This window comes from Peromyscus leucopus, chromosome 14, assembly GCF_004664715.2.
Source record: "Peromyscus leucopus breed LL Stock chromosome 14, UCI_PerLeu_2.1, whole genome shotgun sequence".
Taxonomy (NCBI): Eukaryota; Metazoa; Chordata; class Mammalia; order Rodentia; family Cricetidae; genus Peromyscus; species Peromyscus leucopus.
Window position 1 is genome coordinate 79,970,281 of NC_051075.1, and position 15,132 is coordinate 79,985,412.

The window sequence follows — 15,132 nt, forward strand, 5'->3', positions numbered from 1 at the left end:
CCTGGATGTCCACCTCCACGCCGGGCAGGCTCACGTCCACGTCGGGGCCGCTCAGCTCGCCCTTGGGGCCCCTCACGTCCACTTTGGGGCCCTTCAGCTCCACGTGCGGGCCCTTGAGGTCCACCTTGGGCATCTTGAGGCTGGGCATCTGCACCTTGGGCAGGTGGCCCTTCAGGCCGGCTCCTGCAGCAGCCTGTGCGGCCAGCTCTCCCTCGGGCAGCTGGCCCTCGGGCAGCTTCACGCCCACCTGGCCGGCCTTGACCTCCAGGTCGGCGGCGGGCAGCTGAATGCTGAGGTCAGGGGTCTTGAGGTCGCCCTGCACGGAGGGCAGGGCCACGTCCGCCTCCACCTTGGGCGCCGCCACCTCCAGCGAGGCCTCCACGGAGGGCTTGCCAGGCGCGGACACGCCGAAGGAGGGCATCTTGAACTTGGGCATCTTGAAATTTAGTTCTCTTTGTGAGCACTCTCCTTTTTCGGTAGTTTTTTGTTCCTCTTCCCTGGTCTTTGTTCTCTCTCTGTTTTCTTTCTCCTCTGTTGTGTCTCTGTCCTTTTCATAGTCTCTATGTTCTCTCTGTACAGCCTCCTTTAGTGTTTCCTCATCCAGTGTTTCATAGTCTGATGTCTTCAATTCCTGTCTGGTTTTTCTTGCTCTTACTTCCTTTGTTGGAGACCATCCAAAAGTTGGTATTCTGAATTTGGGCATCTTCAGCTTCATTTGTTCTATTTGTGTTACCTGTTCCTTGTCTTCTCTCTCATTCTCTTCATTTTCCCCTGTTCCTTCTTGTGAATCTCCTTGTACCTGCATCTTTTTTCCGTCCCTGTACCCTGATTCTTGCTGTCCTCTGTCTGCTAGGACAACTTCTTTCATGTCTCTTTTTGTCTCTTTCATCTTGTTTTGGGAAATCCCAGTTTCCCTGGTTTTCCCGTTGCATGGTGAAACCTGTGAGCTGCCTTGGTCTGGTTTGTCTTGCAGAGACAATCTTGCAATGCCTATTTCCAGGCTCTCTACCTCTTCCCATTCGTCATCCCAGCTCTTTGCTCGGGCTGTCTCAGCTCTATGCTGGCCAAGTGTCTTCTCCCTTTCTTGTTTTGCCAACTGCTTCTTCTTTCTGTGATGTCTGTCTGTTTTCACTACCATTTCTCCAGGGCCTTCCTGGTCCAAGTTGGGATGACTGGGCTTCTTCGTAGGCTTCTGCATAGTTAGAGCCGACCTGAATCCGGGTGCCTGTGTCCCGTCCTCCTGGGGCTGGGACTCTTGCAGCACTCCAGCATGATCCTGTCTGTCCTGGAGGTCTCTGCCCACTTGCTCATTTGTATTTGGGCCTTGCCCTGAGCTCATCCCAAATCTCAGGTTCAGGAACCTCCTCCTCCGTCTTCCTGACCCTGCTTTCTGCTCTCGGCTCTCAGCTGTCAGCTGGGCCTCTGTGTCTGTGCTTGTGGGGGACACATCACGTGTGTCCCTGTGCTCTGAGGCTTCTGAGGAACTGTGTGAGCGTCGGGGGCCTGTCCCCCGCTTGCTCCTTAAGGCTTGAAATTTTGGCCAGGAGAGTCTGTCCTGGGGCCGCCTCTGGCGACCATCCCTGGACTTAGAAATAAGCCTTTCTCGGTCTCCATCTGCCTCTAGCGTCTTTGTAGGGGTCTCCATGTATCCCTCCGCACTGTCCTTGTCCTGGAACAGAGAAGAAGCTGTTTGTTTTGGGTACAAGATTCTGTACCATAGACAGTGCTCACAGGAAGGGGGTCTCTAGTGCAGCTGAGGCTACCTTAGATCTCACTGGGCAGGACCTTACCTGTTTTTCCTGGCCTTTCAAGCCTTGCTGAGATTGCTGAATGGCTGACTCCTCTCCCTTGCTGGCAGAGAGTTTCCGTTTGATTCTGAACTGAACTTTGTATGGTTCTGAATACTGAAGGATTTTAAGAGCATCTTCATATTTCATGTGGTCAAAGAATATGGTTGCACTGAGAAGTTGATCCCCTAAAGGAAGAAGAAACCAGGTTCAGTGCCCCTGTCCCCACCAGAATAGAAGTGGTCTGGGGGCCACATTGGTAAGGGGAAGCCCCTCAGCCTATGTCCTGCTCCCCAGTGGCACCTCAAACAACATTCGGAAAATCAGGGCACAGTGGGCAGTCCCAGCCCGGAGAGGCTGAGCAAAGCCCTTGGGGGCATCCCGAGCCTTAGGTGAGGCCCACCCCTCCAGGTTTCTCCATTTCCCCCTCATCCTGGGTTGATGGTGGAGCCCCCAGGGATGGGACAGCTGTGATACCTTCTTTCAGGCTGAATAGTTTGGCAGCGGAGGAGTCCTTCAGGACTTGCTTGACAAAGATCCCCTGGTCCCCTCCACCTGTGACAGTGTAGCCACTGGCTCCTGACTCCACCTCCGTCTTCAGTGTCACCTCTGTTGCATCCTGTGTAGACTGGGGCAGAAGGAGGGCATGGTGGGTGTTTGCCTATCTCATATAGGCATCACTGTAGTGGCCAGTATCTCCCCAGGATGGTGATCTGTGCTGCCTGGGTAGAAGCTGGGGTACCATCCAAGTGGGCCAGGCTGCTGGGTCTGGGGTTTAGAGAAAGCCCAGCTGCAGGAAGCCTCTGCTGGAATCAGGGGACAGCCTGTCTAGGCGGCCGAGTCTAGGACCGAGTCAGGGGAGAGGCTCTGGCCAGCCTTCCTTCTGCTGATCCTTCACTGGTTCGTTACAAATGTGTGAAGCATCCATCCCATGGAAAGCACCAGGGCTGGGTCCCAGGAGGGACACAAACCCTGGGGACGTCTGCAGGCCCCCTGATCCTGCAAATGATGGCCGCCCACTTTGCCCATCCAACTGAGGCTATCCAGGGAAGCACAGAGGCGAAATGACCCTTCGTGGGCACCCAGCTGAGCCCCTCCCGTCTTCCTTGGCCAAGGCTCTTCCTCACCACAGCCTGGGTGCCATCGTCCACAGGGTTGTCCACTGCACACTGAAGTATGGCTGCACGTATGCTCGTCAGGCGTCAGACTCTTCCCATTAGAGGGTAGACACCAGCCTCTGCATCTGCCCCTCCCAGGCCTGAGGCACAGGCCCACTATCCCCGGGGCATAGCGTATGCCCCTCCCTCCATCTCCTGGGGCTGACGCCCTTGAGGAAGGGTTATTCCCCTGACTCTCGCTGGTATGGCACCTACCTCTGGATGATTCATACTGGAGAAGGCTGTGGATTCTCCTGAATCCCTCTTCCACCAGGATCTCCGTCTGCCAGAGGAGCTGTGCCTGCCCTGGTTGTTTTCCTGCAGTCAAGGGGTTGGGAGTTACCATTTACTCTGCTAAGGAGACGTGAGCATCAGGGAGGCTCCGAGCAGGAGAACCCAGGATGAACCCAGGATGCAGGGATACAGGAACTCCGGGTGCGGAGTGTACCGGGGAGCTGAGTACCTAGGACCTCACTGGGAAAGGCAATTCTCAGCCTCCTGTTTCCTCACTGAGGAACAGGTATGCCCCCGACCCTGTAGCAACTGGAAGTACTTTAGAAGGGGGAAGACTTTCAAAGTTTAAATGAGTCTTTAGCGCAGACAGGTCTCCTCTGATCCCTGCCATGGCTCCTCTCCCAAGGAAGTCAGCAGTCTCCTCTCCAAGATGGTATGAGTGTGTATGTACGGGTGCGCTATGAAGGAGCATGCCCCTGCCACATCCCACAGTGGGTTCTCAGAGTTGGTCAAACACACACACACACACACACACACACACACACACACACACACGAGCTGCAAGTGTCCCCATCTCCACCGTGGCTCAGGCAGTTCAAGGGCGGGGCAGTGGAGAAGAGGGCAAGAACAAATGCCCACGGCAGGGCGGGCAAGCGGGCTGCACAGACACTCGTGAACAGGGGTAACATGCCTGTGGGCCACTCCTGAGCCTTCCTTCGGTCAGCAGTTCTGCCCTGCAGCCTTACCTGGGCTCCAAAGCCAGCACCTTCAACTGTGTGTTCATAGACAGGGGAGGACCCCTGCGGCCTTGGCCGAATGATCTCACCCACGGGCCCTTCGGTCACCTGGCGGAAGATAATAAAGTTACCTCCAGCTACCAGCTCTCCAGCCTGGGGGGGGGGGGGCGGGGCGGGGCTGAAGAGGAAGGGGTTCCCCTTGGGGTGACACTCACAGAGTCGTCCTCTTCCGTCTCAACCCCCGGCTCCTGGCTCTGCAGCTGCCGTCCAGTCACTGCAGAGACAAGAGCGGTTAGTGGACGTGAGGGCGGTAGGCTGTAAGGTGAACATGGGAACAGGGTAGGCAAGGGTGAACATGGGCCTGGGGGAAGATCCAGAGACCCTGGGTGGAGCAACCGCAGGACAGCAGTGGATTGCAGTGGATTTGCAGATTTAGTCCAAGAGAGAAACACAAACAATAACTACCCAGAGCCTGAAATGAACATCCAGAGTTGCTGCAATATGTTCTGCTAAATGTCCTGTGTCCATCCCACAAATCACAGGCAGTAAAAAGAAACAAGAAGGTGGAGCTCCACACTGAAGAGCAAGGCAAGTGACGGACGGGGTCTCCAAGAGTCCGCAGACTCCAACTAACCGCTAACAGATTGTTTCCAACGCTAAAGGAAACCATGCATAGGGCTAAAGACTGACGGCGGGCTCTCAGAGAGAGAGCTTACGAGGGTGAGAGATGTAGTTAAATTGGTAGACTGCTTGTCTAGCATGCACAAAGCCCTGCTTCGGTTTCCAGGACTGCAAACCCCAGCATGGTACCCACAGCTGCACCCCCACCACTTGAAGGGTGAATGCAGGAGAACTGGGGTTCAAGGTCATCCTCAGCCGTATGTTTTCAGGCCGGTCTGGGATAGATGCTACCACGCAGCACATAAAAATCAATCAATTCGACCCTGAGTTTTTAAAGCCAAAATTGTGGAAATTCTGGAGTGGAGTGTGTATTAGAGACTCAATGGTAGATGGGAAGAGCCTGGAGAAAGCACTTCAGACTGAATTTCATAACCCCTTTGAAGAACATGAGAGAAAAGCTGAGGAAAGATGAGCACAGCCTCGGGAATCTCCGGGGGAAGAAAAAGAGAAAGAGGCGGGAAACCCTGCTGAAGAGGCAATGGGAGGAACTAGTGGACAAATGCCGAGCAGGAGAAACATGGAGATCTTCACGGAACAAACCACGGCCAAAGAAAGTGGCCCAGCACACAGAAAGACACAAAAACACCCCTGACAACCAGCTTCTCGGAAGTATGGAAGAACAGCCAGCCCCGGACCTGGTGAGACAGACGCCTCAGCAGGTAAAGGAGCCCCCGGGACCCACGTGATGAGTGGGGAGAACTGACCTCCACGTAAGCACCGTGGCATGGGCACCTGCGTGCACAGTCCAGGCGACACAAGACCAGGACTCGGTTAAAGAGAAGGCAGCATGCTGGCCCTTGTTTTTAATCCCGGCATTCCAGAGGGAGATGCAGGCAGACTGCTGTGAGTCCAAGGGCAGCCTGGTCTACGTGGTGAGTTCTGAGCTACCCAGAGCTACATTCTGAAACCCTGGCTCAAAAATAAGATTAAATAAAAAACTGTGGAAATAAGAAGAAAATTCAACAACATTTGCAAAGACTGAAAGAAAAAAAGTTGTCAGGCAAGAACTTGATACCCATTCTCCTACAACAACCATTACACTTGTACACATTGAAAGAAAAAAGAAAAGAAGAGAGGGAGGGAGGAAAAAAGAAAGAAAGCCTGAGTTGGTAGGTGAAGTCCCGAGTGAATGTGTATTATTGGCAAAGACCAATGCCTCGAGCTCCTGGGAACTGGCAAGACGTTCCTCTAGTCCATGTGTAAATGCTGACAGAAAGCCTGACTGCAGCAGCCTCCTCCCAGATGGACGGCAACCGAGACTGCGCCCTCTGGAGACTTCCAAGCAGACTCGCATTAGATTACCCTCCTTGAACATAACGAACTGCACCGAGGTTGCAGGCTGTGTGGTTGCAGCTGCTCTGTACCAGCTTTTCTGTGTGTGCGTCTGTGTGTCTGTCCTTTCTTTATTCCCTTTCTTTGTTTCCAGAACCAATCCATGCAGGACAGGCTTCCACAGAACTCATCTTTTTTTAAACGTGGGTGTGATGGCTTGCACTTGTAACCCTAACACTGGGGAGGTGGAGGAAAGTGGTTCCCTGGGGCTCACAGGCCAGTCAGCCTGGCCTACAAGGCGGTGAGAGACCCTGCCTCAAAATCCAGTGCGAACAGTATCCAGGGAACAATGTCTGAAATTGGCCTCTGGCCTACACACACACACACACACACACACACACACACACACACACACACACACACACACAGAGAGAGAGAGAGAGAGAGAGAGAGAGAGACAGACAGACAGACAGACAGAGACAGAGACAGAGAGACAGACAGAGACAGAGAGAGAGAGATAAAGAGAGACAGAGAGAGTTCAAAATTTGCATGCTTTACAAAGGATGGTGTGAAAATGGTCAATTAATACAAGAAAAATTGGCCAGCCCCCTAGCGAAATGCAGATTAAAAAGCCACAAAGCAAAGTAGACCTCCCAGCACCATAGGAATGGAAGCCTCTTCTCAGTGAGGGGTGCAGGGGCCACTGGACATGGGAAAATACTAATCTTTATTGCCAACTCAGTCACAGAGCACACTGATTTTATGTGAATTACAGTTCCAAAGATGAAGATTTAATAAATCTTAAAAAAAAAAAAAAAACAGAAATTACTTTGGGAGAGAGCAAAAAAATCTTAAACAAGACACCAAAGCTGGCGAGATGGCCCTCGGGTAAAAGGTGCTGGCCACCAAGCCTGGTGACCTGAGTTCAGTCCTTGGGACCCACAAGGTAGAAGGAGAGGACCGACTCCCACATGTTGTCCTCTGAGCTCTCCATGTCCTGTGGCACATGCGTTTCAACACACACAGAGACACACACCCGATAAAGAAAGAAAGAAATGTAACTTTTTTAAAATTAGCCCAAGTGAAATAAGTGAGAAACCAGTCTACCTTAAAATTTAGAACTTCAGTCAGGCAAAGACCCCGGTGAGGGTGTGGAAATTCAGGCCCCAGCCTGGGCAAAGATGTTTGTGAGACATCTTTGTAAATTAGCCAATACAGGCGCCCTGCCCGGAAAGTCCAAGCAGTTCTTGTAAACCAAAAGAAAGGCCAAATGACCCAGAGAAAACCAGGCAAGGGCTGGAGCACAGGTCAGTGGTAGAAGGGTTTGCACTGGAGAAGCCATGAGTTTAACTTCCAGTCGGAGGAAAGGAGGAAGAAGGGGGGCAGGAAAGGAGCTGGGGAGGGAGAAGAATGGACAAGGGGGGCATGCACGTAGGATGTACAACTGGCCTTCCAAATCCACAGCGAGGACTCATGCCGTTCCCAGAGCGGCTGAAATGAAAAGGCCTGGGTATGCTGAAGGAGAGGAAGACGTGGGCAGCTGGGATTCCTGTCCCGTCCTAGGCATGAGCTGAACTGGGACAATCGGTTTGGAAAATGGCCTGCTGGTATTGACCAAGGCCATTGCCGTCTACTGGCTGGCCCTGCAGCTTCACAGCCAGGCACAAGCTGATAGGCACCAGCACGTCCCCATGGTGCCAGCATGGTCTGCTGCTCCGGTGACGCTCATGCTCATCTCCGCCCTACAAAGGTTTTTTTTTCCATTTTTGGTTTTGTTTTGTTTTGACATAGGGTTTCACCATGTAGCATTGGCTGTCCTGGAACTCACAGAGATCCAGCTGCCTCTGCCTCCTGAGTGCTGGAATTAAAGGTGTGCGCCACCACACCCAGCACCCTACAAATTTTTAAGTGATCTAAGTCAACGTACTTTCTCTGTGCTGAAAATAGTGTTTATTAGTCAGAAAATAGAACGGCAGTGAGCGGCCTCTCTAGTCCATTGCTGCCTTTGCAAATAAAGTTTTATTGGGACACAGAAAAAAACAAACAAAATTTCCCCTCACATAGAACTCCAGCCTGAAGCCCCTGAATTCTACTAAATATTTAGAGGAAGAACAGCCCTGATGGACATGGACCGGGCTGGGCCTGGGCTCCAGGACTACCTCCACGAAGGAAGCAAGGCTGAGGATAAGGCCCTACCACTGCCTCAGGCCTGTCCTGAGGGGTGGAGTCCCTGCTACACAGACACTGTCGCTGTCAGTAATGGAGTCTTGTGCACTGACCTTGACATTCTCGTAGCCCAAGGAGTTCCAGGCCCAGCAGGGTTCTGGATGTAGCTACTATGCTCTGGCCAACCTGGATTTCCGCAGGTATGCTCAGAGGCCACCCTGCCAGTCCCGACACACCTGTCCCCAGAGGCACCCCAGGAGTTGTGCCTATCAGCACTTGACACTTAGCTTCTTCTCCTGCCTTTTTTGCTGTTGTTCTTTTAAAAGTGGCTCTGAGAGGGTCAGGGACTAACCCCAGAGATTCCTGGGGTTAGTCCTCCCGAGGGAGGTGGGGAGGGTCAAAGACCACCTGTCAGGTCCCACCTCTCCTTCCTGTTACTCTGTGGGCTAAACCATAGACCCTGACCTCTAGGACATCAGGAAAGTCACAGTCTCCATTTATAAGACTGACCTGAGGCAAGATAATAGTCAAGGAACTCGATATCCCTGGAATCCCCATGTGCATGTCCCATAACCTAGTGATAGAAAGTGTGCCGATCATCTGTCTCCATCATCATCCCCGCCCAGTCTTTGTCCATGCACCCCACCACCACTGGGGGCTCCCAGGACTGCTCAGAGAACCCACACTTTGCCCTAGCCACATATTGACTTAGGGGATGTGGAAAGGGGGTAGCTATAGGAGGGACTCTGGGTCAGCTACCCTTCCTGGAAGCCAGGCAAGGGTAGATGAACCTACGTCTTCCTGTTTCCCTGGCCGAAGCTGGAGCTTTGGCCAAGGTCCAGGCCTAATACTGGGCCCAGCTGGTGCTGGGATGGGGGTCCCAGAGTGGAAGACCCCCATGGCCAGGCAGTGACCTACCCCTGAGAAGTTGTATTCCATATCTGTTTCACAGGAGTTTCATGGGTGTCAAAAGCCTATGAGGAGGGCTGGAGAGATGGCTCACTGGTTAAGGGCACTGGTTGCTCTTCCAAAGGTCCTGAGTTCAATTCCCAGCAACCACATGGTGGCTCATAGCCATCTGTAATAAGATCTGGCACCCTCTTCTGGCCAGCAAGCATACATGCAGACAGAACACTGTATACATAATAAATAAATAAATTTAAAAAAAAAAAAAAAAAAAAAAGCCTATGAGGAAAGGTGTTGACAGCTGGGACGTGGGAAGCATGAGGCAGACCAGCCCTGGCCCTGCTGGCTGGGGTTCAGGCCCCTCCTCAGGCTCAGCAAGCTTCAGTATAGCCAATCCCACCCACACAGCCCCCCTTCCTTGTGAGGATGGAGAGCAACGGCCCTGGGAAGAGGCATGAACTCTGCCATGAGGCTGCACTCCAGGCTTTAACAGGATCCCCCGCCCAGGAACGCACAAAGAGGAAAGCAGAAACTCTACTGACTGCTAGATAGAGAGGCTGCCTCCACCCACCAGCTGTGGGGATGAGGGAAGCCTCGGGGCAGAGTCTCATCCACCTAGAACATGACTCCCAGATCGGGGGGAGGGGAAGGAGACAGGGAAGCACCCTAACAGCCTGCCCACATACGTCTCTCTCAAAGACAGCTCTGTAAGCAGCCCAGCCTTGAATACTGCCACCTAAATGATACAGGTTGTTGAAGGTCACCAAAGCGCTGTTTTATAGAGGAGGAAATGGGGACACACCTGAGCCAAGCCTAGCAGGTCTGGCCACTGTCACCTGACGGTCCCCCAAATTCCCTGGCCTACCCCCTAGCACCCCAAGCCCTTCACACAGTTCCAAACATTGCCGCTGACATCCCACTCCTACAGACACAAACCTGTACTCAGGAAGGGACCACGGGAGCCCGGGGAAGCCACTCCCCCGCCTGGGCATGCTGGTGCCGAACAAGGACGCGGCGGGGGCAACGTGGGGGCACACCTGCTTTAGAGAAGATGGAGTTCTAGGAACTGGACTAGGGTGAGGCTGAACAGGTCAGCCCCGGAGGAGGGTAAGGGAGCCAAGCAGGGGCTGCATAGAGGGCCATCCTGCCCCCATGATCCATGGCCACTTTCCTGTTCAGGGCCATCCCGGGAGCAGGGCCGTGGAGGCAGGGTGGGGCATGTGCCTAAACAAAACTGGAGTTTGCATTCAGACTGCTTGACTTCCAGGTGGGGCCTGGTTCAGTAGCCATGTTTGCATGTTACCAGGGCAGTGGGATCCTTAGGAAACTGGCTGAGAGACTCTCCAGCTGCCTGAGGCTTGTGTGTATGGGTGCCCAGGGCAGGCTCACACTGCCGAGGCCACTGCTTTCAGAGTGGGATCCGAGTGCCCTCACAGGCTCACATGCAGCCGGGTCCACCCCACATTGCATGCGCCCAGGCCTCGCCCCATCCTGGCACTTCACAAAGCAAGCGCCAAGCTGGGCTGACTGTCATGAGACCTTTAGACCTCGTGAAGCAACAGCCAGGCGGTGGCAGGCCTGCCCACTCCGTCCCCCAGTGCGTCTGCAGATGAGTCTGAGGACTAGGGAACCGCGCCAGCTCCGAAGGGCGAGCCGCACAATCCAGGGCCAGAGCTCTTCCCCACACAGGCCAGCTACACCCAGGAGGATGTGCCCATGTTTCTCTCCCCAAACAAGCCCTGTGGAATCACCTGCCTCAGCTCACTGCTTCCTTCCGTGCCCAGGCCCTCTCCACTGCTGAACTCTTCACAGACTGCTCCCCCACCCCACGCCCCCAGAGGCAAACTCACAGGCAGCGAGGTCATCCTGTCGTTGTTGCCTCTGCGTTCCACACACTTGGAGCTTGGTATACAACAGGGACAGAATAAATGCTAGTACAAGAAATGGCTAAGGAGGGAAAGAGAATGAGCTGGTCAAAACTCCTGGCCACGCCGAGTGTGGTGGCGAGTGGCCATTATCCCAGCACTCAAGAGGCAGAGACAAGGAGAAAGGCAGCTCAAGACCAGCCGGAGCCCCACAGGGAGTCCCAAGCCAGTGTGGGTTACGGAGAAAGAACCTGCCTCAAAAACCAAAATACAACGGCGATGGGCGGCCCTGCCCAGACTTAGAAGGACGCTGCATCTGTGGGCCGTAGGAACAACAGGTGGGCCAGGCCAGCTCCTGCATCTGGAGAAACTCAGACATGGGAAAGTATACTAGCCCATCGACCCCCAAAGATTCTGAAGCCAGCAGGAAGGGTCACCACACCTTCAACCATCCAAGAATAGACCAGCTTCCCTGGTCCTTTGAGTAGAAAGGCAAAACTCCGGACACCAGGAACAGTGTGGCCCATCATGGGCAGTCCACTATTCCAGTCCCACCTTGGGTAACCCCAGGGAGTGAGTCAGGTCTTGTCTGAGCCACCTTCTACAACCATTCCAGGCCTCTGTACACCAACCCGGGTCAGCGGCCACCATCTGAGGACCCCTCCCTAGGCCACCAGGCCCAACCTTGCAGGTCTGTGTCCTGCTACTAAAATAGCGACTTGGTACCTTTGGCACCAATGTCCCTCACGCACTAGGCTCTCTCCGAGCAAAAACCACTAGTCACACCAGGCAGGGGCAGGGGCAGGGGCAGGGGCAGGGGCAGCTGGGAGTTCTGTGCCACCCCACAGCTGGGAATACAAGCGGGGAGGTACTGCTCCAGGGCCTTCTCGGCTCCAGGCCACCTGGGGTCCAAACAGCTCTTCGCTAGCATTTTCCCAAACCAGCCTGGCTGGCCCTGGCACAAGTCAGCTGCGGCCACCACCGAGAACTGACACCCCTATCCTTCAACATCAGCAGGAAGCAGAACAGGAGGAAGGTGCCCAGCCCAGCTCTGCCCCTCCAGCCTCCCTTGCTGGCTGCCCATCCGGCCCCCTCTGACCTGCTGAGTGGCGAGAGAGAGGGAGAGGGGCAGGTGTTGCGGGCCTGAGCCCAGGAGGGGACGGGGTGCAGAAGGGTGCAGCCACTTCTCCGAAGAGGACACGTTCCCAAACTTGTGTAGAAGAAATCCTGGGCTGGCTGCTCCCACCCGTCCCTCCCTCCACAGCCCCTCCCCTGCGGTCCCTCCTCCCATGTCTTCAGCCAGGCTCAGGGCCCTGCCAACCCCCCTTCCCCGACACACACACACCCTACCAGAGGGAGTGGGTGGTTCCCCTCACAGGCTCGACTCTGGGAGCCAGGGACCCCACCCCAGCTCCCCACCCCCACCAGCCCAGGCAGCTGACCTGGAGAGGAAACGCCTGCTGTCTGACTCACAACCACCAGCCCAGCCAGTTACCCACGGTGTGAGCAGCAGCTGCTGCCTGTTGTGTGGCTACACAGACAGAAAGCGGGTTCTCCCAGGCCCAGGTCTTGGGCCTCAGTTTCCCTGTGATGGTTGGGGGCTCAAAAAAGGGGAAGGGGCTGGATGTGGTGGTCCATGCAGCACTTGGGAGGTAGAGATAGGCAGATCTCTGTGAGTTTGAGACCAGCCTAGTCTACATGATAGGTTCCAGAACAGTCAGAGGTACATAGTGAGACCCTGTCTTAGAAAAAAGGAGGAAGAGGAGAAGGAGAAGGAGGAGAAAGAGGAGAAGGAGGAGGAGGAGGAGGAGGAGGAGGAGGAGGAGGAGGAGGAAGTCTGGAAAGGCTAGCTCGATCCTCAACACGCCCAACACAACACCTTCCTAGTGCTCTGGCAAAAGGCATCTCCTGCACTTGGGGATGGGGTGAGGGGTACTGCATAATACATGTGTAGCTGGACCTCAAAACTGACGTTTGCATTTCACTCCCACCCTTAGGTTCTGGAGACTAATGGTGGCTGAGAAAGCTGCCTCCTTGGTCTTCAGATCTCAAGTCACGCACTGCCCAGAGCTCACACACCTCCCCGGGCTCCTCGGCTCCAGCCCCTCCTTGCTCTAGGGGGACAGCAGGCCTGAGCAGGAGCTACCAGATGTACCAGCTGTAGCTCTGCTGGGATCCCGGGGCCGGCTGTGGGCACCTGAGCCTAAGCACAGGCTGCAGCAGGCTCTCAGAGCTAACTAAGGGGTCCAGCCCAGGGTTCCAGGGTAGGGGATGTCAATATGGGCGGTCCTGCCAAACATACCAGGCCCTAGATCAGCACGTCGGCCCTGAGATGAGAGCCACTAGAAGCATCAGAAGAGCCAGGCTCTCTACTGGAATACAGAAGCCGAGAGCAGCCTGAAGTGGAGACCAGCTCAGAGAACGCCAAGGACAAGAGAAGGCAGGCAGGGGTCACTGGCGAGCAAAGAGGCAAAGGGGCAGAGCTTGAGGGGCACCCTCAGTCCTGGAAGGGGAAGAACCGGCCGGCTTCTCCCACCCTTGCCCTAAAAACCTAACGGTGGTGACAGAAGAAAACAGCTCTGTTTACACTGCACAAGGAAGCTGGCTAGGTCTGCTCCCCACCTCCCGCTCCAGGGCCCATCTCCCAGGCAGCTCTCACCTGGGAACTCTGTTTACTGCCTGACACCAGACCAAACTGTCAGCTCTAGGTGGGGCAAGGCTGGCTGAGTCAGCAAGGCGCTGCAGGCTGGGGCAGTACAGCGGGAGGGGAGGCGGGAAGGATGCTGGCATGAAGTAGGTCTCCTGAGCCTGGCAATCAATCCCGCCAGGCCCCTCGGTCCCTGGGGCCCAGTGCACACTGCCTTCTGACTCCCCCAGCTTCTTCTGTCCCTTGCCCCACCCACCTGGGGTGGGGTGGGGTGGCGGATCTGAGATCACCACGGCCATAGCCTGGGAGTCCCACCTCACTATAGCCGGAGGGATGGTCCCTGCAGAGGGACAGGCTGTTGGACGGCTGAGTCATCTTCCAAACCCGAGTGGGTCATGATCCCCCAGCGCGGGCTCTGCCACAGAAAAAGCACTGGCATGGGCCATCTCCATCCCCTCCCCCACCTCCTACCCCTCCCCCCCCCCTATCCCCCACCTCCCACCCCCCGAGCCGCTGCACCATTGACTCCTGAGATGACAGGGACTGGGACAGGGTGACAGCAGGGAGGGAAAGTCGGGATCGCTGTGATTCTGGAGGACCTCACGAGCTGCCTCTGCCCAGAGCCGACCCAGAGGGGCTCACTTGACTCTCAGCAGGCTTTGCCTACCTTGGATCCTAAGGATGCTCACACACACACACACACACCCTGCTCAACCCTTGATTCTGTAGAGCAGGGCCCAGTGGTCAGGTGTGAGTCAGTGGAGGGCTTGGGCATCTGCGAGTCACATGTCACAGACCCTAAGACTTAGGTGTGTCAAGTGACGACCGCTGCACGTCCAGCTTGAAGCTGCTGGGACCCCAGCCCAGCCCTCTGATACCATGGGAACTTGGCAGTGACAAGATTGGGTGGGGCCGGGGCAGGGGGTGGGGGGGCAGCTGATGGTGACTCAGCCCAGGGCATTCCTAGGGGATGTGTCACAGCACGTCCTGGGTGCCACTGCCACCCTCCCACCCTCTAGCGAGGCCTGCCAAGGAAGGAGCCACCCCATGGTGGGCTGGCCCCAAGCATCTGCGGCAGGCTGCTCTTCTTCCTCCCACAGAGGGTCCCGCTCTCAGGAAACAAAGGCCACCAGGGCATCAAAGAAGACATGGGAGGCAGACCAGGCACCTGGCCTCCATGCCTGCAGGCTGGTTCCTGTTCTCACCTCCACTCAAGGCAAGCAGGAGCCTTGACGCAGCTGTAAATCCCAGGGCTGGGCAGCTCCTAAGGGGCGGGGGGCAGGCCTGTGGACAAGGAGGCCCAGGTCCAGTGGAGGCCCTGAGCTGTTTGTGCCCTCACTGCCAGCACTGTATCCTGGCAGGGAAGGGACTTAAGGTCCCTTCCTGGTCTGCCCCACAACACCCAACAACTCTGCCCACCGCTCCTCCTTCATCGTTGGGATGCAAGGACCAAGTGTGCAGCCAGGACCCTGGAGAGGGACCTCAGCACCGTCCTCTGTCCCCACCTGTACACATGGGAGGGAGCTCAGCGGCCAGCGGCAGGAGTGGCTGGGAGTGTTTCCGCCGCCATGCGTGGGGTGTGGGAGGTGGGGAACACAGCCTCCCGCCCCAGGCCTCCTGGGCCCAGACCCAATTTTCCATCTGAGAAAGTGCTTCTGACTATTAAATATTTATCCCAGC

At 55.5% G+C, this 15,132-nt stretch overlaps 1 protein-coding gene across 1 annotated transcript in view; it reads right to left on the reverse strand.

Annotated features, from left to right (window-relative positions):
* Ahnak2 (AHNAK nucleoprotein 2) overlaps positions 1 to 15,132 on the reverse strand; it is a 29,899-nt gene that overhangs the window by 10,751 nt on the left and 4,016 nt on the right. The window contains 6 exon segments of the mRNA XM_028883694.2: positions 1 to 1,669; positions 1,791 to 1,975; positions 2,265 to 2,415; positions 3,161 to 3,262; positions 3,925 to 4,023; positions 4,131 to 4,189. Coding sequence (XP_028739527.1) covers positions 1 to 1,669; positions 1,791 to 1,975; positions 2,265 to 2,415; positions 3,161 to 3,262; positions 3,925 to 4,023; positions 4,131 to 4,189 — 2,265 coding nt within the window.